This window comes from Lynx canadensis, chromosome D2, assembly GCF_007474595.2.
Source record: "Lynx canadensis isolate LIC74 chromosome D2, mLynCan4.pri.v2, whole genome shotgun sequence".
NCBI lineage: Eukaryota > Metazoa > Chordata > Mammalia > Carnivora > Felidae > Lynx > Lynx canadensis.
In genome coordinates this window covers 54,330,787-54,357,294 of record NC_044313.2, presented here as the reverse complement: position 1 = coordinate 54,357,294, position 26,508 = coordinate 54,330,787, and the positions used below count along the sequence as shown (strand labels likewise).

General features: G+C 38.0%; 1 protein-coding gene across 1 annotated transcript in view; it reads right to left on the bottom strand.

The window, feature by feature from the left end:
- MICU1 (mitochondrial calcium uptake 1) overlaps positions 1-26,508 on the bottom strand; it is a 250,315-nt gene that overhangs the window by 181,309 nt on the left and 42,498 nt on the right. The window contains 1 exon segment of the mRNA XM_032595262.1: positions 23,819-23,980. Coding sequence (XP_032451153.1) covers positions 23,819-23,926 — 108 coding nt within the window. The 5' untranslated portion in view covers positions 23,927-23,980.

Genomic DNA, 26,508 nt, shown 5'->3' with positions numbered 1-26,508 from the left:
GATTTCATGATAAACTACAAAGCTGTAGTATTCAAAACAGCATGGTCCTGGTACAAAAAGAGACACAGAGATCAACAGAACAGAGAGTCCAGAATAAACCCATGATTATATGGTCAATTAATTTACAACTAAAAAGGCAAGAATATGCAATCGAAGAAAAGACAGTCTCTTCAAAAAATGATGTTGGAAAACTAGACAGTTGCATGCAAAAGAATGAAAGTAACACACTTACACTACACATAAAAAACAAACTCAAAATAGGTTAAGACCTAAATGTGAGGCATGATACCATAAAAATCCTAGAAGAGAACACAAGCAATAATTTCTCTGACATTAGCTATAGAGACATTTTTCTAGGTACGTCTGCTAAGGCAGGCAAATAAAAACAAACAAGCAAACAAAAAAATTAAACAAACAAAAACAACTACTGGTACTATACCAAATAAAAAGCTTCTGCACAGCAATGGAAACAATCAACAAAAACAAAAAGACAATCTACTCAATGGGAGAAAATATTTGCAAATGATGCATCTGCTAAGGGGTTAGTGTCCAAAAATATACAAGAACTTCTAAAACTCAACACCAAAAAAAAAGAAATAATCTAATAAAAAATGGGCAGAAGACATGAACATTTCTAGAACGAAGACATGACATAAAGAGATAACCAACAGTCACATGAAAAGATGCTCAACATCACTTATCATTAGAGAAATATAAGTCAAAAGCACAATGAGATATCACCTCACACTTGTCAGAATCGTTAAAATAAAAAACACAAAATAAACAATGTGTGGAGAATAAGAAATCCTTGTGTACTGTTGGGGATGCAAACTGGTGCAGTCCACTGCGGAAAATAGCATGGAGTTCCTCAAAAAGTTAAAATAACATTACCCTACAATCCAGTAAGTTCACTATTGAGTATTTACTCAAAGAATATGAAAATTAATTCAAAACCAATAGATGTACCCCATGGTTTATTGAAGCATTACTTGCAACAGCCAAAATTTGGAAGCAACCCAAGTGTTCATCAATAGATGAATGGATAAGGAAGATGTGGTATATATAGACAAGGGAATATTCCTAAGCAATACAAAGAATAAAATCTTGCCATTTGCAACAATGTGAATGAATCTAGAGGGTATAGAGGGCATAATGCTAAGTGAAATAAGTCAGTCAGAGAAAGACAATACCATATGATCTCACTCATATGTGGAATTTAAGAAATAAAACAAGTGAACACAGGACAAAGACAAACGACAACAACAATAACAACAAAATAGACTCTTAAATATAGAGAACTGTGGTTGCCAGAACTGGGGGGATGGATATAAAATAGGTAAAGAGGATAAGAGTACATTTATCATGATGAGGCAATGAATAATACATAGAATTGTTGAATCACTATACTGTACCCATGAAGTAATATAACACTGTACATTTAATTATACTGGAATAATAACATAAGTAATAGGGTGCCTGGGTGCTCAGTCAGTTGAGTGTCTGACACCTGATTTCAGCTCAGGTCATGATCTCAGGGTCATGGGATCAAGCCCCACATTGGGCTCCACACTGAGCATGGAGCCTGCTTAAGAATCTCTCTCTCTCTCTCTCTCTCTCTCTCTGTCTCTCCCTCTCTCTCTCTCTCTCTCTGCCCCCCCCCCCATTCCTCTTCCCTGCTCATACTCTGTCTCTCTAATATAAATAAAATAATTTAAAATATTATACTGGAATACTAAATAACAATAAAAACTTTAAAAAACAAAAAGAAGAGACTGGACACTATTTTTTTTAAGAGAAAGTTTGTTTTTTTAAAGTTTATTTATTTTGAGAGAGACAGCATGTGTGTGAGCAGGGGAGGGGCAGCATGAGAGGGAGAGAGAGGATCCCAAGCAGGCTCTGTGCTGATAGCAAGGCTCAATCCCACCAAATGTGAGATCATAACCTGAGCCAAAATCAAGAGTTGGTCATTTAACTGACCGAGCCACCCCAAGAAAATTAAAAAAAAAAAATTTTTTTAACGTTTGTTTTTTGAGAGAGAGAGAGAGACAGAGGGTGAGCAGGTGAGGGGAAGAGAAAGTGGGAGACACAAAATCTGAAGCAGGCTCCAGGCTCTGAGCTGTCAGTGCAGAGCCCAGTGCGGAGCTAGACCCCATGGACCGCAAGATCATGACCTGAGCTGAAGTTGGATGCTTACTGACTCAGCCACCCAGGCTCCCCAAAAGTTGTTTTTTTTAACTTTTATTTATTTATTGTTGGGGGGGGGGGGAAGAGAGAGGGAAGAAGGGACAGAGGGCAGGGGAGAGGGAGAGACAGAATCCCAAGCAGGCTCTGCACTGTCAACGCAGAGCCCAATGTGGGTCTCAATCTCATGAACCATGAGATCATGACCTGAGCCAAAATCAAGAGTTGGATGCTTAACTGACTGAGCCACCCAGGCGCCCGCACTATTCTTTTATTTTAATTATCCAGAGTTCCCAACCAGTGCCTCACACAGAGAAAGCATGCAATGCGCTTTCCAACACAAAAGGAACAAAAATGGAAGTCCTCATCTATGTTGACCAGAAAAAGGATTGGAAAAATATACACTGGGATTAAAATACTGCAATATGAGAAATTTCTTAATGTAATCATTTCACATGACTATTTAGAGAAGACTTAAACAAACAGTTCTTATTTCATTTACTTGCAAATAATATTTTATACATGTTAACAAAGTCAAAGAAATATCTGAATTTGTAAGCAAGAAAAATAATTGAATGTTTTAAAGGCTAAATCCTAAAAACAAATTAAAAAAATTTTTGTAATGTTTATTCATTTTTTGAGAGACACAGAGAGAGCACAAGCAGGGGAGGGGCAGAGAGAGAGGGAGACACAGAATCCAAAGCAGGATCAGGCTCTGAGCTGACAGAGCTTGTCACAAGGCTCCAACTCATGAACCGTGAGATAATGACCTGAGCTGATGTCGAACAATTAGCCAACCTAAGCCACCTAGGTGCCCCCAAATAAACACATTTTAAAATCACAAGAAACTAATACACTACAGGCTTTTTTCCCAACCTGGTTCAAAAGCAATCTTTTGACCATAGCTTGAATTTCCTTTCAACTTTGGCCAAGTGTTCAAGGTTGGATCATTTCCCTGTTTTATTTCCCTCTGACAAGTTTGTGGAGCCAAATGATGATGGGCTGGTAAAGTGAAGACCCAAGGAATTTATGGGTAAAGAAAAGAGGCAGCATTCATTCATTTCATCATTCAAATGCTGTAGGGGCGCCTGGGTGGCGCAGTCGGTTAAGCGTCCGACTTCAGCCAGGTCACGATCTCGCGGTCCGTGAGTTCGAGTCCCGTGTCAGGCTCTGGGCTGATGGCTCGGAGCCTGGAGCCTGTTTCTGATTCTGTGTCTCCCTCTCTCTCTGCCCCTCCCCCGTTCATGCTCTGTCTCTCTCTGTCCCAAAAATAAATAAACGTTGAAAAAAAAAATTAAAAAAAAAAAAAAAAACAAATGCTGTAGGAACTACAGCTGAGATAAATATAAATAAGACTATCTATGTCCTCAAGAAAGTCAAGGTGAATTGGGAAAACTGATAAATCAACTGATAAAGAAAACATAAGGACATAGAGTAGGGTCAGGAAAAGCCCTGTAAAGGGTGACTCATAACCTGACTTCTCCAAAACCCAAAGTTCTAAAAAGAAAATCTACAGACATTCAGTATCGTCTGGTATAACAGAAACTAGCCTAACCACACTGCTTCTTTCAGTTCAATTAACTAAACAGAATTCATAATTTCTTCTGAAAAATTCACACACTGATATCCCTGATACTCTGAATGCTGCTCATATGTAGTAGGCAGGTTACACCCATTATATCCCTGCATCTTTTACCACCTTCGGAGCAGTTTCACTTCCAAGAATCACTTTGATTTTTTTAATATTTTATTCTTGATAGTTGAAGCCATCATGATAATAATATAATACAGTGATTAAACATTATAGAACTGGTAAAATATAATGATATACACAGAATAAATGTGCCTTCACACAGTGGGGAATAATACAGAAAATTCAACAAAATATAAAACATATTCAGATAATGAACGACAGTAACTCTCTGAAAAAGTTAGGCCTATAATTGTTCTGAAGTTTCTTTTGGAGACATTTTATTTTCCAGATCAGGAGCAGGCTTCCAAGCAAAACAGAGTGACTATGCTAAGTTGAGAAGACAGAGGTCACAATTTGGAGAGGCTCTGAGGTTGGCTGGAATTGGTGGGGAAGAGGACCAGAGAGGAGGAAGTCACACAAAGAAAAAGTTCCACGAACCCAATGGGGTCTCCCTTAAGTTACTATTAAGCAGTGTATTCTTAGGATTAAAGCATCCAAAATTAGGCAAAGAACAATTATCAAAGAGCTGTAGGTCAAATATATTTCCAGGACTCACAAATGGGAAACGCTCAAGCTGTGACAAAACACTGAACACCCAAGGCATTCAGTAAACACAACAGACGGGTCATATCTTATTAGTAGGGCTAAATTAGCTCCAGAGAAAAAGATACTGTAACTATGTTGGATTTAAAAAAAAAGCTTAAACACAGCTTTAGATGATAAAACAGGTTCTTCAATAAATTAACTGCCTGCCAATACAAAAATCAATATACTTTTAAAGGAAAACAACAAAATCCAGCATGCAAAAGTGTTAACATACACAATGAAAAATATCTAATAAAGTAATTATTAGCTGTCAGCAAGATAGCAGAATAGGTCCCAGCCTTTGTCTCCCACAGAAAAAATGATTTAACAATGATGTACAGATCAAAATATCTTTATGAAATTCCCCAAATCCAGTTAAGAAGTTGCAGTACACCAGGGAAGCACAATGCCAAAACCAGACACATTGAAATGGATAAAAGGAGCTACTTCACTTTACCCATGTCAGTCCCTCCCACAAGCAGGCACAGCTTAGCACCAGGAGAGAATGCCCCAGCTAGCAATTGCTCCTATAGGGAGGAATGAGAATGGAAGGGTGTTCACCATTCTCGCTATTCAGAGGGCTCTCAAGGGATTGGTTTCTGTTCACCTCATTTGGACTCCTGACAGAAGGTGGCATGGTTTGCATGCCAGGGAGTCGAAAGAAGAGAGAAGCGGGAGGTGGTTTGGGGAGCTGGCACAGCTTGGCACAACTAGGAAAGGTACAGAATGAGTCTTCTCCCTCGTGAGGGAAGAAGTGGAAGGAGTGTCTAGTGTTCTAGTTTTTCAGAAGGCTACCTGAAAAGACTAGTTGGCATGTGCCTCACCTGACTTGGGTGATAACTGGGAGCTGGAATACTTTGGATACTTGGTGGCTGATTAGAACAGACAGTAGGTGGCTTGCTGCTATACACAGAGAACTTGCAGTACTACAGACAAACACCAGAGGGAACAAAAGATTACAAGCTCTTGAAAAAAACTGGCAAGCCTCTGCAATTGAAAATTTGCCCACACAGATCCAGAGAATCTGTCACTTCTTCCAAACAGACTCAGAGACAACGGGATCTATAATTAGGCTGATTGCTGAGGGCCTTCTTCTGTATGAAGTCAGTCTATAAAGACTGTGTGTGATATGTGCTTGATTCTTCAAAAATGTCTCATAAAGTTAGAAGACACATGAATAGAAATGTGGATCAAACAAAAGAGCAAAATAAATCTCCAGAAACTGATCCTAAAGAAACAGAAATATTTATTACTTGAAAAATAATTCAAAATACCTATCATAAAGATGCTCTATAAGCTCAAGAAAACACTGCATTAAAAAACTACTATCAAGAGAGATTTAAAAAAAAAAAAGGCAAACAAATTCTGGAGCTGATGAATACAATTACAGACCTGAAAAATTCACTTAGGGTGGTTCAAAAACAGACCTGATCAAGTGGAAGAAAGAACTGGTAAACTCGAAGCTAGATCATTGATATTATCCAGTCAGAGGAACAAAACGCAAAAGAAAAAGCCTAAGGGACTTATGGGATCGGGGTCAGAAAACCAATACATGCATGAAGGAGAAGGAGGAGGAAAAAAGGGGTAAAAAGTTTATTTAAAGAAAATATGGCCAAAAACTTCCCAAACTTGGGGACGTTAATGGACATCCAGACTGAAGAGGCCTCAACAGACTTCCAAGATGGAACCCAAAGAAATCCACACTAAGACACATTATAATCAAATTGCCAAAGTCAAAGACAAGGGACAGTTTTAAAGCAGCAGGAGAAAAGTGATTCATCATGTACAAAGGGACCCCATAAAACTCTAAGACCTTGCAGGCATAAAGAAACAGGGTGAGGGGCACCTGGGTGGCCCAGTCAGTTGGGCATCCGACTTCAGCTCAGGTCATGATTTTGCAGTCCACGAGTTCGAGCCCTGCATCGGGCTCTGTGCTGACAGCTCGGAGCCTGGAGCCTGCTTCGGATTCTGTGTCTCCCTCTCTCTCTGCCCCTCCCCGCTCTCACTCTGTCCTCTTTCTCTCTCCTTCAAAAATAAATAAACATTAAAAAAATAAAAAAAATAAAAAATATAGGGTGAGATACGGAAAGAGCTGAAAGAAAAACTGCCAACCAAAGGTATTATATCTGGCAAAACTATTCTTTAGAATCAAGGGGGAAATAAAGATGTTCTCAGATAAACAATGCTGAAGGAGTCCACACCATTAAACCTGCATTACAAAAAAACGCCAAAGGGAGTCCTTTAAGTTGAAATAAACTACACTGCAACATGAAAGGATATGAAAATATAAAACTCACTGGAGAAGGCAATACATAGAGAAATACAGAATACTGTTGTCTTATAAAGATGATGTGTAAATCTCTTTAAATTTTAAACTCCAGAAGTTCAAAAATCAAATACAAAAAAAAATTTAACTATAAAAATGTTAATGGGCACACAACATGAGATGTAACTTGTGACATCAGTATCATAAAGAGTGAGAAGGAAAGGAATAAAAGTATAGAATATTTGTTTTAACTGAAGTTAACTTCTGTGCTTTTTAAGGAATAATACATTTTGTGGTTACCCTTACTTTTATATTGGCCACCAACTAGAAGAGTCAGCAAGTTAGTAAGGTCTTTTCCACAGATCTTTGCAAACTTTGTGGACTAATTTTTACAATCATGATTATAATTAGTTTTCTTTACCTTTATCTGAAAGCATATTTTGCATAAAAGTGCATTTTCAAAGTAGTTTTTTATTGAGATATATTGATAACATTTGTAAGTTTAAAGTGTATAATGTGTTGGGTGCCTGGGGGGCTCAGTTGGTTAAGTGTCTGACTTTGGCTCAGGTCATGATCTTGCAGTTCGTGAGTTTGAGCCCCGCGTGGGACTCTGTCTTCTCAGCGCAGAGCCCACTTCAGATACTCAGTTCCTCATCACTTCTCGGCCTTTTGGCTAAGATCAAGTGCAGATACTCTGTTCCTCTCTCTCTCTCCCTCCCGTCCCAAAATAAACTTTAAAAAAATTATAAAAATAAAAATAAAGGTACAATGTGTTGATTTGATATACTTCTATATATCAATCTGATTGCCACCAATGCATTAGCTAAATCTCCAGTAAATCACATGGTTATCATTTTATTCTGGTGAGAACATTTAAGATCTATATAGTCCTCTTAGCAATTTTCAAGTATATAATACTGTATTGTTAACTATAATCACAATGCTGTGCATTAGGTCCCAAAACATATTTATATTCTGACTGTAGTTTCTACTCTGACCAAAAACTCCCCAATTCCCCATCCACTCAGCTTCTGGTAATCACCGTTTTAATGTCTGTTTCTGGGAATTCAGGTTTTTGAGATTCCACATATAAGTGATACCACACAGTGTATGTCTTTCTTTGTCTGCTTATCTTCGTAGCAAAATGCCCTCAAGATCCATCAATGTAGAGACAAATGGCAAGATTTTCCTTCCATTGGCTGCATGAATATTCCTGTGCGTGTATGTGTTGTACAGCACATCTTCTTCAAGTATTTATCTGTTGAAGGACACTTAGGTTGTCTCTATATCTTGGATATTGTGAATAAAGCTGAATTAAACATGGGAGTGCAGAAATCACTTCAAGATCCTGTTCTCATTTCCTTGAAGTGTGAATGGTGGATCGTATGGTAGTTCTATATTTAATTTCCTGAAAACCCTCCAGTTCTTCCACAGTAGTTGCATCAGTTTTAATCCCCACCAATAGTGCACAAGGATTCCTTTTTCTACACATCACCACCAAAATTGTCATCCCTTACAATTTTGAGAATAACAATTCTAACAGGTATGAAGTGATATATTATTGTGGTTTTGATTTGCATTTACCTGATGATTAGTGATATTGAGCATCTTTCATGTACCTGTTGGCCATCTGGATGTCTCTGGGAAAATGTCTATTCAGGTCCTCTGCTCATTTCTAATCAGATCATCTGCTTTTCACTATTGAGTTATATGAATCATTTATACATTTTGGATATGAACCTCTAACTAACACATGGTATGCAAATATTTTTCTGCCATTCCATAGGTTGCCTTTTCATTTTGTTGTTTCCTATGCTGTGCACAAACTTTTAAATTGATGCACTCCCACTTGCTGATTTTGCTTTGTTGCTTGTCCTTTGTTATCCAGAAAATAGTTTTAAGACCAATGTTAAAGAGCTTTTTCCCAGCATTGTTTATCTGAAGGAGTTTTTCTTCCGGGAGTTTGCAGTTTTGGTCTTCTGTTAAAAGCATTTTTCTGTAATTATTTTTTGTGAATGGGGTAAGATATGGGTCCAATTTCATTCTTCTGCAGGTGGTTACCCAGTTTTCCCAAAACTATTTTTGGAAGAGACTCGTTTCTCATTGAGTGTTCCTGGCTCCCAGTCAAATATTAATTAGCCCATTTGCAGGAGCTTATTTCTGGGACTCGTATTCTGTTCCATTCGTCTATGTGAATATTTATGCCATTACCACACTGTTTTCATTAATAGAGTTCTGTAGTTTTGAAATCAGGAAAGTGGGATTCCTCCAGCTTTATTCTTCTTCTCAGGATTGCTTGGACTATTCATGGTCTTTTGTGTTGTGTACATATTTTATGATTTCCCTCCATTTCTGTGAAAAATACATTGGAATTCTAGTAAGAATTGCAATGAATCTATAAATTACTTTGAGTAATATGACATTTTAACAATATTAACTTTTCCATGAACACAGAATATCTTCCCATTTATTTTGTGTCTTCTTCAGTTTCGTTCACCAGTGTTACAGTGTTCAATGTATATGTTGTTCATTTATTGGTTAAATTTATTATTAGGTATTTTATTCTTTTTGATGCAACTGTAAATGAAATTGTTTTCTCAATTTCTCTTCCTGACCATTCACTATTAGTGTACAGAGGTGCAATAAATTTTTGTGTATTTAGTTTGTAACTTTGCTGTATTATTAGTTTCAAAAGTTATTTATTTTTTTTTTTTTTGATGGAGTGTTTAGGGTATTCTGTATATATCATGTCACATGCAAATAGAAACAGTTTTACTTTGGGGTGCCAGGATGGCTCAGTTGGTTAAGCGTCCCAACTTCAGCTGAGGTCATGACCTCACGGTTCATGAGTTTGACCCCTGCATCGGGCTCTGTGCTCACAGCTCAGAGCCTGAAGCCTGCTTCAGAGTCTGTGTCTCCCTCTCTCTCTGCCCCTCCCCTACTCATGCTCTATCTCTGTCTCTCAAAAATGAATAAATGTTAAAAGATATATAGAAAAAAAAGAAAACAGTTTTTACATTGTCCTTTCTGATTTTGATGCCTTTTATTTTTTATTATTAATAATTATTTTTTAATTTATATCCAAGTTAGCTAGCATATGGTGCAACAATGATTTCAGGAGTAGATTCCTTAATGCCCCTTACCCATTTAGCCCATCCCCCCTCCCACAATCCCTCCAGTAACCCTCTGTTTGTTCTCCATATTTAAGAGTCTCTTATGTTTTTATCCCCCTCCCTGTTTTTATATTATTTTTGCTTCCCTTCCCCTATGTCATCTGTTTTGTATCTAAAGTCCTCATATGAGTGAAGTCATATGATATTTGTCTTTCTCTAATTTCGCTTAGCATAATACCCTCTAGTTCCATCCATGTAGCTGCAAATGCATGATTTCATTCTTTTTGATTGCCGAGTAATACTCCCATTGTATATGTATATACCACATCTTCTTTATCCATTCATCCATCAATGGACATTGGGCTCTTTTCATACTTTGGCTATTGTTGATAGTGCTGCTATAAACATTGGGGTGCAAGTGTCCCTTTGAAACAGTATCCATTGGATACTCTTTCCTGCTTTGTCAAAGATTAGTTGGCCAATACGTTTGGGGTCCATTTCTGGGTTCTCTATTCTGTTCCACTGATCTGAGTGTCTGTTTTTGTGCCAGTGCCATACTGTCTGATTAATTACAGCTTTGTAGTACAGCTTGAAGTCCAGATGCTTTTTATTTCTTTTTCTTGCCTAAGTGCTCTGGTTAGAGCTTCTAAAACTATGTTGAAAAAGCGTGGCAAGGTCGAGCATTCTTGTGTTGCTGTTCATCTAGATGAAAAACTTTCAGTTTTCTACCACTAAGTATACCACATTTGGGACTGTCATGTATGGCTTTACTATATGGAAGCACATGCCATTTATGTATGTATGTATGTATGTATGTACGTATGTATATGTATGTATTTATTTATTAAATTTATGAGAGCAAGAGTAGGGGAGAAGGGCACAGGGACAGAAAAGGAAAGAGAGAGACAGACAGAGAGAAAAAAAGAGACAGAGAATACCTGAAGCAGACTCCCATGCTTGTGCAGAGCCTGATGCAGAGCTCATGACCTGAGCTGAAATCAAGAGTTAGATACTCGGGCGCCTGGGTAGCGCAGTCGGTTAAGCGTCCAACTTCAGCCAGGTCACGATCTCGCGGTCCGTGAGTTCGAGCCCCGCGTCGGGCTCTGGGCTGATGGCTCGGAGCCTGGAGCCTGTTTCCGATTCTGTGTCTCCCTCTCACTCTGCCCCTCCCCCGTTCATGCTCTGTCTCTCTCTGTCCCAAAATAAATAAACGTTGAAAAAAAATTATTAAAAAAAAAAAAACTGTTTAAAAAAAAAAAAAAAGAGTTAGATACTCAACCGAGCCACCCAGGCAGTCCCTTGTCTGTCTGTCTATCTGTCTATCTATTGAAGTACATTCCCTCTATCTACCTACCTACCTTACCTACCTACCTACATATCTATCTATTGAAGTACATTCCTTCCTACCTACCTACCTACATATCTATTGAAGTACATTCCTTCTATACCTCTATATATTTTGTTGGGAGTTTTTGTCATGAATGGATGTTGCATTTTTTGTCAAATGCTTTTTCTGCATCTTTTGATATGATAATATGATTTGATTCTTTATTTTGTTAATGTAGTATATCAACATGGACTTATTTGTGGCTACTACATCACCTTGTATCCCGGAATAGGGATACCTGGGTGGATCAGTCAATTGAGCATCTGACTCTTGATTTCAGCTCAGGTCATGATCCCACTGTTGTGGAATTGAGCCTCATGTCAGGCTCCATGCTGAGCATGGAGTCTGCATGGGATTCTCCCTTCTCTCTCTCCGCCCCTCTCCCATGTGCACTCTCTCTCTAAGATAATATGAATAAACAAACAAGCCAACAAACCAAAAAATAATTTAAGAAAATGTACCCCTGGAATAAATCCCACTTGGACTATGGATACGTTTTTTTTTTTAATGTTTATTCATTTTGAGAGACAGAGACAGAGCACAAGTCGGGGAGGGGCAGAGAGACAGGGACACAAGAATCTGAAGCAGGGTCCCAGGCTCTGAGCTGTCAGCACAGGGTCCAACATGGGGCTCAAACTCACGAACCGTAGATCATGACCTGACCCAAGTCGAACACTTTACCAACTGAGCCACTCAGGTGCCCCCATACAATTCTTTTAGTATATTATGATGCAGTTTGCTAACATTTTTCAGACTATGTTTGTCATCTGTACTCATTGGGGGATACTGGCCTGTAATTTTATTTTCTTGTGGTGGCCTTGTCTGATTTTGGTATCAGGTAATGTTAGACTCAGAAAAGGAGTTTGGAGTGTTCCCCCTTTTATTTTTTTAAAGAGTCTGAGAAGGATTCCGACAGTGAAAAAACTGAAAGCTTTCCTCTATGATAAGAGATAAGCTATTAGGGGGCGTTTGGATGGCTCAGTCAGTTAAGCATCCAACTCTTGACCCAACTCACTTGATGTGAGATCAAGCCCTGCATTGGGCTCCATCCACCACGGGGCATGAACCTTGGTTAAGATTCTCTCTCTTTCTCTTTCTCTCCCTCTGTGCCACCCCATTCATGTGTGTGTGTGTGTGTGTGGTTGTGTGTGTGGTGTGCTTCTCTCTCCTCTCATCTCTCCAAAAAAAAAAAAAAAAAGAGAGAGAGAGAGAGATGAAGCTATAAATGCCCACTCTTGCCATGGCATTCAACACAGTACTGGAAGTTCTAGCCATACAATTAGGCAAGGATTGAGACTGAAGAGTAAGATGATCTTTCTTCACAGGTGACATACTAATTATAGAAAACCCTTAAGATTTTATAAAAACTGATTACTAGTAAACAAATTCAGGAAAGTTGTAGTATATAAAAAAAAAAAAAATATATATATATATTATAGTATATATATATATATATATATAAACTAGTGATTTCCATATACTACCAACAAACTATACAAAAAAAAAAAAAAAAAAAGGAATTAAGAAAACAACCCATCAGAAAGCATAAAATACTTAGAAATAAAGGTGACCAGGCCGGGTGTGTGTGTGTGTGTGTGTTGTGTGTGTGTGTGAAAGATTCATATACAGAAAAGTACAAAGGACTGCTGAAAGAAATTACAGAAGACATAAATAAATGGAAACACAACCCATGTACCCTTACCTTACACCATCCAGAAAGTCACTGAAATGAATTAAAGAAGTTAAAAAGGACACCCAGGGGCACCTGGGTGGCTCAGTTTGGTTAAGCGTCCAACTTTGGCTCAGGTCATGACCTCAAGGCTGTGGGTTCGGCCCCACGTCGGGGTCTGTGCTGACAGCTCAGAGCCTGGAGCTTCTTCAGATTCTGTGTCTTTCTCTCTCTGGCCCCTCCCCCACTCACACTCTGTCTCTCTCAAAAATAAATAAACATTAAAAAAATTTTTTTAAAAACTACACTCAAGGGCGCCTGGGTGGCGCAGTCGGTTAAGCGTCCGACTTCAGCCAGGTCACGATCTCGCAGTCCGTGAGTTCGAGCCCTGCGTCGGGCTCTGGGCTGATGGCTCAGAGCCTGGAGCCTTGTTTCCCGATTCTGTGTCTCCCTCTCTCTCTGGCCCCTCCCCCGTTCATGCTCTGTCTCTCTCTGTCCCAAAAAATATAAATAAACGTTGAAAAAAAATTAAAAAAAAAAAGTACACCCAAAACTATAAAATTCCCAGAATAAACATAGGGAAAACCTCCATGACTTTTGGTCTTGGCCAACTGAAGCTAAATACACAAGTGGAACTAAATCACACTGAAAGCTATGACCAGCAATCAACAAATGAAAAGGTTAAACTACAAAACCAGGAATAATAGTTGTAAACCATGTATCTGATAGGAAGTTATATCTAAAATATACAAGGAACTCCTACAACTCAATAGCAAAAACAAACACAAAAAAAAAACCAAAACCAAATTATCTAATTAAAAAAATCGTAAGAGCACTTAAATAAACATTTCTCCAAACAAAAAAAAAAAAAAAAAAAACCATAAAATGGCCAAGATGGCTCACCTCATTCATGCAGCAGGAAATGGAAATCAAAATCAAAGTAAGATATCACTTCATACTTGTTTCACTGTTGAAAAAACAGGAAATAACAAGTGTTAAGCAAGGATGTAGACAAACTGGAACTCCTGTGCACTATTAGTGGAAAGTAAATTAAAGCAGCTGGTATAGAAAAAAGTATAAAGATCCCTCAAAAATTTTTAAATAGAACTATTATGAGGTCTAGCAATTCCACTTCTGGACATGGACCACAAAAAAGTAAAAGCAGGAACTTCAACAAATATGTATACAGCAGCATTATTCACAATATCCCAAAGGTAGCAGGAACTCAAATGTCCATCAACAGATGAACGGATAAACAAAATGTGGTGTATACATTGCTACAGTTTGAATGTGTCCTCCCAAAATTCATGTTAAAACCTAACATCCAAGGTAATGGTACTGGGAAATGGGGCCTTTGGGATGTGATTAGGTCATGAGAACTCTATCCTCATGGGATTAATGCTCTTATATTTTAAAAAGCCCAAGAAAGCCCCCTTGCACCCTTCTGCCACGTGACGTTACAGTGAAAAGAAACCCAGTAATTAGTAAACTGACCCTCGCCACACACTGAATCTGCCAGTGTCATGACTTTGGACTTCTAAGCCTCCAGAACTGTAAGAAATAAATGTTTATTGTTTATAAGTCCTCCAGTTTGTGGTATTTTCGTTACAGCAGTCCAAATGGACTAAAACATACATACATACATGGAATATTATTCAATCTTTTTTCAAAACAGGAAATTCTGACATATGCTACAATACGGATAAACCTGAGGACATTATATTAAATGAAATAAGCAAAACATAAAAGGACCACGAGATACACATTGGCCTTATAATTATTTTTCTTGTAGGGTCTTTGCCTGGTTTTGCTATCATGTCCTCATGGCATAAATTTAAGAAGTGTTCCTTCCTCTTCAATTTTTTGGAATAGTTTGAGAAGGACAGGTATTATTAACTCTTCTTTAAATGTTTTGCAGAAATTCACCTGCAAAGCCATGTGTCCTAGACTTTACTTATTAAGAGGTTTTTGTGTGTGTGGGTGTGGTTTTGTTTGTTTGTTTTAAGTGATTCGATTTCATTACTGGTAACTGGTCTTTCATCAGATTTTCTATTTCTTCCTGATTCAGTCTTGGAATATGTATGTTTCTAGGAATTTATCTAGTATTTACCTAGTACTTCCTCTAGATTGCCCAATTTGTTGGCATGTAATTTTTCATAGTAGTTTCTTACAATATTTGTATTTCTGTGATGTCAGTAGTAACTTCTTTCATTTCTGGTTTATTTAAGTTCTCTCTTTTTTTTATGTTTTTGTTTATTTTTGAGAGAGAAAGAGTATGGACATGAGAGTCGGGGAGAGGCAGAGAGAAAGGGAGAGAATCCCAAGCAGGCTCCATGCTCAGCGTGGAGCCCCACATGGGGCTCAATCCCATGACTGTGTGATCACAACCTAAGCCAATCAAGAGTTGGATGTTTAACCAACTGAGCCACCGAGGCATCCCTAAGTCCTCTCCTTTTTTTACTGAGTCTGCCTAAGGTTTATCAATTTCCTTTATCTTTTGAAGAACAACCTCTTAATCTTTTTTTTATCTTTTCTATATTATCTTTAAAAAATTTTTTCTATTGTTTTTTAGTACCTATTTCATCTATTTAGTCTATTTTGTTATTTCTGGTATGATTTTTATTATGTTCCTTCCTTCTATCAACTTTGGGCTTTGTTATTTTTTCTACTTCTTTTATGTATTAGATTAGATTGTTTACTTGAAATTGTTCTTATTCCTTGGCGTAGGCCTGTATCACTATAAACCTCCTCTTAGAACTACTTCTGCTTCATCCCAAAGATTTTGGAATGTTGTCTTCCATTTCATTTATCTTGAGAGTATTTTTAAATATCCTCTTTGATTTCTTCATTGATCCATTGGTTGTTTAGTAGCATGTTATTTAGCCTCCACGTGCTTGTGCTTTTTTCCAGGTTTTTTTCCCTTGTAATTAATTTCTAGTTTCATACAGTTGTAGTTGGAAAAGATGCTTGATGTGATTTCATCTTTAAATTTATTGAGACTTATTCTGGTCCTAACATGTGATCTATTCTGGAGAATGTTCTTTGTGCACTTGAAAAGATTATATATTCCATTGTTTGGGGATGGAATGTTCCGTATATATCTAGTAAGTCTATCTGGTCTAACATGTTGCTTGAAGCCACTGTTTCCTATTGATTTGTCTGAATAGTCTATCCATTGATGTATGTCAAAGTCTGTCAAGTGTGTCCAAGTCTGCTACTATTATTATGTATTACTGTCAATTTCTCCCTTGTTAATATTTGCTTTATGTATTTAGGTGCTCCCATGTTGGGTGCACAGATATTTACAAGTTATAGCCTCTTGTTGGATTGATCCTTTTACCATTATGTTATGACCATGTCTTTTATTATAGTCTTTGTTTTAAAGGCTATTTTGTCTAAGTTTTGCTACCCTGGCTTTTTTTCCACTTCCATTTGCAAAGAATACCTTTTTCCATCCCTTTCCATCCATACAATCTGTATGTATCTTTAGGTCTGAAGTGAGACTCCTGTAGACAGCAACTAGATGAGTCTTGTTTCTTTTTCTTTTAATCTTTCAATCTCTCTATGTCTTGATTGGAGCATTAAGGTCCATTTACATCTAAAGTAATTACTGATAGATACTACTTATTGTACTACTATTGTTCATGTTTTCTGGTGTTTTTGTGGTTCTTCTCTGTCCTTTCTTCTTCTCTTGCTCTCTTCTCTTGTGATTGGATCACTTTAGTGTTATGCTTAGATATGCTTATTTATTTTTTATGTATCTATGACAGGTTTTGGAGTTGTGGTTACGTTACTATGAGGCTCATATATAACACCCTGTGTATATAGCAATCTATTCAAAGTTGCTGGATGTTTATGTTCCAATACATTCTTTATTTTTTTGTAATATTTTTATTTATTTACTTTGAGAGAGAACAAGCACCAGTGGGGAGGAGTAGACAGAAGGACAGACAAAACCCCAATCAGGCTCTGCGCCATTAGCCATTAGCGCAGAGCCTGATGCAGGGCTCAAACCCACAAACCATGAGATCATGACCTCAGCCAAGATCAAATGTCAGACACTTAACTGTGCCACCCAGGTGCCCCAATGTTCCAATACATCCTAAAACCCTCTCACAATTTTGTTTTTACTCACCCTCCCAAAAATTTATGTATCTGATGTCATATTTACATCTTTTTTATTTTGTGTATTCCCTTAATTATCATATACTTGATTCACTATTTTTGTCTTTTAACCTTCAGAGCAGCTTTGTAAGTGACTGATCTACTATCTTAACTATGGTTGCTTTTACCAGTGACTTTTTCTTTCATAATCTTCTTACTTCTACTTATGGGCCTTTTCTGCTTAAAGAAGTCCCTTTATATTTCCTCTGAGGCCAGTTCACTGGTGATGAATCTTTTACTTTGTTTAGGAAACCTTCTATCTGTCCTTCAATTCTGAATGATAACCTTGCCAGGTTGACCATTCTTGGTTGTAGATTTTTTTTTTCCCCTTTCAGCACTTTGAATATATCATGCCACTCCCTTCTGGATGCAAAGTTTTCTGCTGAAAAATCACCTGATAGCCTTAGAGGTACTTCCAGTATGTAACTAGTGCTTTCCTCTTGCTGCTTAGATTCTCTCTTTAATTTTTGATATTTTAATTATTATGTTTGGTGTGGACCCTCTTTATGTTTTATCTTGTTTGGTGGTCTCTTGCTTCCTGGACCCAAATATTTCCTTCCCCAAGTAAGGGAAGTTTTCAGCTATCATTTCTTCAAATAAGTTTTCTGCCTCTTTCTCTCTTCTCCTTCTGGACCAAGAATGCAAATGTTAGTATGGTTGATGTCGTCCTAGAGGTCCCTTAACCTAGCCTCATTTTTTTTTAATTCCTTTTTCTTTCTGCTATTTAGCTTGGTTGCTTTTCACTACTTCCAGATCACTGATCCTTCTTCTGCATCCTCTAATCTGCTGTTGATTCCCTCTAGTGTATTTTCATTTGGTTATTTGTTTTTTTAGCTCTGATTGGTTCTTTTATATTTTCTATCTTTGTTAAAGTTCTCAATGGGTTTACACACTTCTCCCAAGTTTGACAAACACCTTTATGACCATTAACTTGAACTCTTTATCAGGTAGATTGCTTACCTCCATTTCATTTAGTTCATTTTTCAAGGTTTTGTCTTGTTTTCATTTGGAACATATTCCTATATTTTTATTTTGCTTGACTCTGTGTTTGTTTCTATGTATTATGTAGGTCAGCAATGTTTCCTGGTGTTAAAGGTAGTGGTCTTATGTAGAAGACATGTGGGGCCCAGAGGTACAATCTACTCTGGTTACCAGAACCAAGTGTTCCAGGGGTATCCCCTGTGTTGTCGTGTGCATCCTCCTGTGTGGACTGGGCTGCAACTGCTGTGGGTACACTGGTAGATGGGGCTGGCCGAGCTTGGCAAGCTTAGAGGCCAGGTTGCAGCTGCTGTGGGTGTCTAGTGGGTGGGGTCAGCACGCGATGTGGTTGGCCAAGAGGCCTGGCTACAACTGTTATGTATGTGTTCATGAGCAGAGCTTCCCCCCCAACTCTCCCAAGGAATCACTTTGGAGGGGTACTGGTCCTGACTAAGGATGCCCATCAGGTGAGGCAGGGTGGAAGCTGCTTGCCCTGCCGTGACAGAAGACCACAGGGAATGCCACAGCAGGGCAAGCAGTGCTAGCCATGTAGATGGAGAATGTCAGAACTGGCGCCTACATCAGGCCAGCTAGGCTGAAGTAAGGCAAGAGAAATGGTGGCCACCAGCAGTTCCACTCCTGAAGAAAGTTCACACAGAACCCTGCCCTTCTGGCACAAGCCCTAAAATCAGTGAATAAATCATCACATACGGCCCAGGTGCTTTTCAAACTCCTTCCAATGGCTGGATCTCAGAGTGAGTGAGATTGTGGAGGGGCCCTTTAAGAGCAGAGTTGTGGTTTCCTATGGCTCTCCACCTCTCCTGGAGTTATGCCCTACTGATTTTCAAAGCCACACAAAATGGAACACTTGTCTTCTCAGCATAGGGTAGGTGCAGGGAGTGCCCAAGTGGAGCCTGAACCTGGTGCTCCTTAGGAAGGGCCTCCACACCTGTGATATGCCTTCTGTTGTGAGGTCACTGGCAATCCTTTTCAGACTGCTGGGTTTTTTTCTGGGTCTCAGAGCAAGTGAAACTACATATGAGCCCTCTAAGACCAGAATCTCCGTTTCATATAGCATTTGGGACCCCTGCATGTCAAACCATTGGTTTTGCAAGTCCAATATTTCAGGCTCCTCTCTCCAGGGAAAATCCCAGGTGATGGAGTGACTAATGTGGGGCACCAACCCCCCTGCCCCACTCCCCAAAAGAAGCACCACCTGGTGAAATTCCTTCTCTGTTCAATGTTGTTGCTCTGAGGATAGGGTTTTTTGCAGGACTGTGTTTCTGCTTCTTTATCCATCTTGTGTGGTCCTTATATCTTTTGTTGTAGATGGAGTTCATACAGTTTTCAGATCTTTTACAGAGGGAAATGACCCATATGTAGCTATAGATCTGGTGTGTCTACAGGATGGGGTAAGTTCAGGATCTTCCTATGCTGCCGTCTTTCCAGCTCCTCCAATTAACAATATTGTCCAAATGGTACTTCTAGAGATTAAAAATATAATGTCCAAAATCTTTTTAAAAATAAGTAGACACAGCAGATAAGATACTGCAGAAAAAGTGATCACTGATCTTGAAGAAACAAACAAAAACTCCAAAAACTGAAGCAGAGAGAGAGAGAAGGCTGTATAAAATATAAACAAAACCTTGATGATGTGTAGGACAATACCAAATGGTCTAGCACATGTGTGAATGAGTCCCAGAAAGTATATGTATATGAGGGGGGGTTGTGCAGATGGGAACAAAAAAATTAATGAAGAAATAATGGGCAAAATTGTTCAAATTTCATAAAAAGCATAATCACAGTCTAAGGAAATCAATAAATTTTAAACAGAATACGCACAAGTAAACAGCACTAAAACATCATAATCAAATTGCTGAAAACAATTTAAAAAATCATAAAACTAAGCCAACGAAAAAGATATCATTGACACATAAGAACAAAGATAAGAATTACTATGGACTTTTCCATAAAAAAACCTGAAGACATAATCCAGCAATGCTACTTCAGGTTATACACACACAAGAAGTGAAAGCAGGGGCTGCAAGAGATATTTGTGCATAAATGTTCACTATTCACAATAGTTGAAAAGTGGAAACAACCCAAGTATTCATTGATAGATGAATAGATACACAAAATGGTATATAATACACACTATGAAAAACTAGTCAGCCTTTAAAGGAAGGAATTCTGATACATGACATGTGGGATGAACCCTGAAATTACTATGTTAAGTGAAATAAGCCAGACACAAAAGGACAAATATTGCATTATCCTATTTATATAGGCACTAGAATAGTCAAATTCATAAAGCAAAAAAGCAGAATACCCAGGTATTGGGGGAAGTTGACTGGGGAATTACTGTTTAATGGGTCCAGAGTTTCAGTTTGGGAATAATAAAAAAATTCTAGAGACGAATGGTGGTATTGGTTACACAACAATGTGAATGTAATTAATGTTAATGAAGTTAAAAATGGTTAAAATGGTAAATTTTATGCTACATATATCTTACCACAATGAAGAAAAATACTAGAATATAATGAGGATACCATACTGAAGACAAAAAAAGAAAAATCAAAACTGGAGACAACTGAAAGATATACTTAAAGTGCTAGAAAGAAAAAAGTCAACCTAGAATTCTATATCCAGTGAAAATATCCTTCAAAAGTGAAAGCAAAATAAAGACATTTCCAGACAAAAGCTGACAGCATCTATCTCCTGCAGACAAGAACTCCTAGTAAAGGAAGTACTTTAGGCTGAACGAAGAATAATACTAGATAGGCTACATAGCCAGTTTAAACCCAAATATTCAGACTTCAAACCCTGAGTCCTTAATACTATATCTCAGTATCTTTTTTAAGACTGAGTATCTAAAAACAAAGTAAAATGTGACAAATGTTCTTTCTCTAACAATACCGTAATATGGTTTCTAAGGATCATACTTAAGTTAATTCATGAATTTAGGTAGTAAACCTGGTCTTTACACATACCTAATTGTATAACCCAGAACATATACACTTTGGTTTGAAGGCAAACATTCCAAATTGTATTCTTTGTCATCCACCTATATAATTCAAAACTATAACAACATACGCTAAATATTTATTTTTTGTTCAGGGAAAGGGATTGGGGATGGAAACTTCTACATTAGACTTTTTAGATCCTATTGTTCTTTTGTCATTTAAATTTATGAAGTTTAAAGTTTTGAAATTTAAGTTTATAAATTTAAAAATTTTTAAACTTTAAAATTATATCATGCCCTCTTTTAAAAAAAGTTTATTTAAAAAATTTTTTTTAACATTTATTTATTTTTGAAAGAGAGAGAGACAGAGACAGAGTGCAGGTGGGGGAAGGGCCAGAGAGAGAGGGAGACACAGAATCAAGGCAGGTTCCAGGCTCTGAGCTGTCAGCAAAGAGCCCGATGTGGGGCTCAAACTCATGAACCATGAGATCATGACCTGAGCCAAGGTCAGACGCTTAACCAACTGAGCCACCCAGGCACCCCTGAACTTTATTTTTTTAAAGAACTTTAAATCTCACTTCTTAGGAAAACATTTTATTTCTGCTCATTTCACAAGTTTTAAAAAGAGAATGGAAAAAAGATATAAAATCAAAGGGCAAGCCCTATGCCTGTATTCTCTGACATGATAACTCACAATCATTTTATTTATTTTTTAACTTTACTTATTTATTTGAGAGAGAGAGTGAGTGAGCAGGGGAGGGACAGAGAGAGAGAGAGGGAGAAAGCTAGAATCCCAAGCAGGTTCCGCGCTGTCAGCGTGGAGCCAGACGGAGGGCTCAAACTCATAACCGTCAGATCATGCCCGAGCCAAAACCAAAAGTTGGATGCTTAACCAACTGAGCAACTCAGGAGCCCCAACTCACAATCATTTTAGAGAGTGTTTGCTATTGATCTTGATCTCAATATAAACATGAAAATTTCAACAATTTTTTTTTATTTTTTGTTTCAAAACTTTAGAATAATTATGGTTCTCTCATTATAATTTCCTACATGGCACAGCAAAGGCACAAGACTAACAATCTTCGAGCACTAAAATCTTGGCACTTAGGTATATTTATGATTTTGAAGCATTCATCAAATTATAATCTGTGACAAAACATACTGTCAATATGTAGATTTTCTGCTTTTGGATATTTTGGGGCTTAAAAATTATAACAAAAAGAGGAATGTTTCCTCTACATACCAGTCCAAATTATCTTCTTATTCTTTCTCTGGGAGTAATATTACACAAAAACAACACAAACTAAGATAAGTAAAATAATCTAAACTTGTTCATTAGCATTTAATCTGAATAGTATAAACAAAGTGACTCAAAGAAAAAGAGTAGTAACTTCTTAAACATTCAAACCATCAAACAACTTCTCAGCTTCTTCAGGTAGAGCCTGTTGTCATCTTTGATATTAGACTAAGCCAAAAGGCAATCTAAATGCACCTGCCTGGAGTCTTCTAATTCCATTACAGGAAAGCATTCCTGAAGAAATTGCTAAGCATTTAATATTTATTACAGTGAAAGGACAAAAAGTGTGTTTCCCATTCCTCCTTTCCTTCTCTTGCCTCCCTCTCTTCCTCCTTCCGTCTAGATCTTTCTCCCCCTCTCTTCTTCCTAAACCCATGCACCCCTAAGGTTCCTGCACCTGCATCATCATCTCAAACTAGTATTAGTGTCTGTCAGTAGATCATCTTCCCACTCCAGTTTATTCCATTATTGTTGCTGTATTAACGTCTCTTAATACTTGTTTGTGATCAGACTCTTGCTTCAAACCCTCTTAGCTCATCATTGCCTACAGATTAAAATCACAACTTTTGGCATAGGAGATAGAATCTAATATAGAATCTTTTATATCACAACTCCAACTTTTTTTTTTTTTTTTTTTTGGAAACCCAGTCTTTTCTGCTAATACTCTCTCTCCTCTCTTCACCATTTCTCACCTTCGGTTTATATCCAGTAATAATAGTTAACATTTATTGATAGCTTACTATGTGCCAAGTACCTTCTACACAAAATATTTATTTTACAAAGTTATGTGCCAAGCGCTGTTCTAAGCACTTAACAAATAATACCTCAGAGTGCCTAGCTGACTTAGTAAAGTGTATGATTCTTGAGCTCAGGGTCGTGAGTTGGAGCCCCATGCTGAGTGTACAGCCTACTTAAAAAATAAAATAAAACGTTATTTAAAAAAATAATAACTCAATCTTCATAACAACCTTTAAGATAGGTACTATCATTATCCCTATTTTACTGCCTAATGGCAGGAAGCAGATCAGCAGTTTCCCAGGTCTGGGAGGGATGGACAAAGTGGGAAGTGACTACTAAATGGCATGGAGTTTCTTTATGGAGTGATGAAAATTTTCAGAATCAGAGAGTGGCAATGATTGTACAATTTTGTAAATATACTAAAAACCAGTGGATTGTATACAGCAAATTGGTAAATTATTAAATTTATTTACTTATTCATTTACTACTATATATTAATTATTTATTCAAAAATTTATTAAAATTATTAAATTGGTAAATTATTTTAAATGTTTCGCAGAGGAGACAGGCAGATATTAAGGCAGGATATCTCCTATTGGTTGCTTTGACACAAGTGCTGAATTCTTTGAAACATCTTATTTCACAAATATTATCAACACCAAATTATTTGGGCAAGAAATTTTAGTGCAAAGTTAAGCCAGAAATCAATATAATCCTTCTAGATAACAGAGACAACTGGAAGAATGAGAGTACATGCAGGAGCAGAATGCTCAGATAACACGCACCTCTTCCACAGGAGACCGGTACTCGCAGTTACTGCAGATGCTCCCAGGAAAGCCACCATCATTAGTCGTCGCCTGATCTGGGTGGGCTGTGATCCTCCATGGTAACATCGAACGCCCATGGCCAGTTCTGCCAATGCAGAGAGCGAGTGAAGACGAAACATCCTGTGGACAAAAAAGTAGAAATGTTATTCCTAATTAGTGATGGGAACAGCGATGATGATGATGAAGATGATAGTTTCCACATCACCCACACGTACTACAGACTTACTCAATGGCAGACACTAAACACTTTGCGATCCCATGTAGTATTCCATTTAATCCTCAGAACAATTGTATGAGAAAAATAGCACTTATTACCCTGACATATGAGTCAAAGTACAATCAGAAGACAAGAAACCGCATAGTAATTTCAACAGGGAAAGGTTAATATAAAGCATTATTAATTATAACAAAGGATAATACCAAGAGTCAAAGAGATAGCAGATACAGGGAGCAGCCACTACTTCAAGGGCTGATGCAGACCAACAGGAGAGGAATAAATCTGTAAAGGGGCCACTCTCAACAGGGCTTAGATACAGGCCTGTGATAAGGACAGGATGTCCTGAGAAATTCACTAAAGTGTCAGGCCAACAGGTCACTCACTGTAAAGTCATCTAGTAGAACTCAACACACCAGGGGAACTCAGGAAGGTACCAAGGGGGAGATGTCAGAGTACGGAACTCACTGGGAAACTGCATGTAGGAGTGTTGCTGCTAAAACTCCCTAGGCGTTGAGAGCCCCACGGTGTCCCACATTCTGGGGGCCTCAGTGTGCTACAGGAGTGAGCAGCCAAGACACTAGAATCAGGAAGAAAAACTCCTCCCTTCTCTACTCTCCCTCTAGTCCTTCTACTGACAAACCTTAACAAAAGCTGGCAAGAGAGAAATTTCCAGTGTTGCAAATAGGGCGATGAAAGATGGATTTACAACTGCAAAGTAACAGATTTGTAAGTGGCACATCCATTTTACAGATGTGAAAACTGAGATATAGTGACTTGATCTAGAGTATACAGCTAGGAAGTAGATCCATAATCTAAACCGACTGGACCAACGTCAGAGCCCAGGTTTTTAACTAGGACACTTTGCAGCCCCCCTACCTTTTAATGTTGATATTGTTTTTGTTAAAATAATTTAAGTTTTCATTAAATATTCCTCACTCCCAGGTCCTTGGAAGACCTCCTACGCACCAAATTCTTTGGTTTCATACTTATAACTTCACCTGTTCCTCTAATTATTAAATTCAGAAACATCTGTATTAGGTCATATTATTGTTCACTAAACACTCACCCTCCCATCCCCCATCCCATGGGAAAATACTACTTTCCACACTCTTCATTTTAGGTGTGTATCTTGCCATATGCCTTGCTATGGCTAATGGGATGTGGGCCAGTTCCATAGAGCGCTTTTAAGAAGTACTGCTGTTAGCCTTCTTGTGCTTCTGCATTCTACCAAGAGAAGATCATGCCCCTAGTAGGCATGCTCTTTCAGCCTGGGTTCCATAATGGATAGATCTCAGCCTGCAGCCAGGCACTGGGAAGACCAGCTGAGCCAGTTGAGCACAGCTGACATATGGAATGCTAGTGAGAAATAAATGTTTATGATTGTAAGCCACTAAAACTGGAGGTGGTTTATTGCCACAGCAAAAGCTGACTAATTCAGCATCTAAGAGAATTACTGGGAACTTCTCATTCAACAAAAATGTATTAAGTTCATGCTATTCAGGCCTTGCTAAGACCTAAAAGGCTAAAAAGAATTCCACATTCTAATTAGGCAAGATACACATGAAATATTTTTTTAATGTTTTATTATTTATTTTTGAGAGAGAGAGAGAGAGAGAGAGTGAGAGAGAGAGAGAAAGCATGACTAAGGGAAGGGCAGAGAGAGAGAGGAAGACAGAATCCGAAGCGTGCTCCAGGCTCTGAGCTGTCAGCACGGAGCCCGATGTGGGGCTCGAACCCACAAACTGAGATCATGATCTGAGCCAAAGTCGGATGCTCAACCGACTGAGCTACCCCGGTGTTCTACACATGAAACATTTTAAAAGGATACATTTCTAAAATGGTATCTTGAAGAAGTATAAAAATATTGGGGTATAGATATTAGAGAATTAAAAAAAAAATTTAAACACCAGGGTAAGACTGGGTTAGTCAGCAAAGGCTTTTGTTTAGTTTTGAGTCTCAGAATGGTACAAAATCTTGAGTGATAGAAATCTCATGGACACTCCAAAAGACAGGATCATTTCTGGCACTTCCATATAGAGTATTAATAGAAAATGATTTTTCTCCTCTAGACAGTATCTTGACACCAGAGTAGAGTCTTCATTTTTATTCCACCGGGTGGACTGAAGGAGAAAGGGGCATTTCTTCCTGGTTATATGACTTTTTATAGTGGCAGTTTGTTCAAATTACACCAAATATCCATTCTCTTCTGTGATTTTCCCAACACACAGTTCACTGCTTCCTAAATTATCTTGCACTTTATACATATCTTCCTATGGCAATTAACACATTCGTTCATGTGCAAGTTTGCCTTCCCCACTCGGCTCTCAGCCTCCTTTTAAAGCCAAAATTATGTTTCTTCCTCTTGGTAAACACACAGTCTAGCACAGAGACTGTTACATTACAGGTGTTTAAAATACTTAACCATCTAATT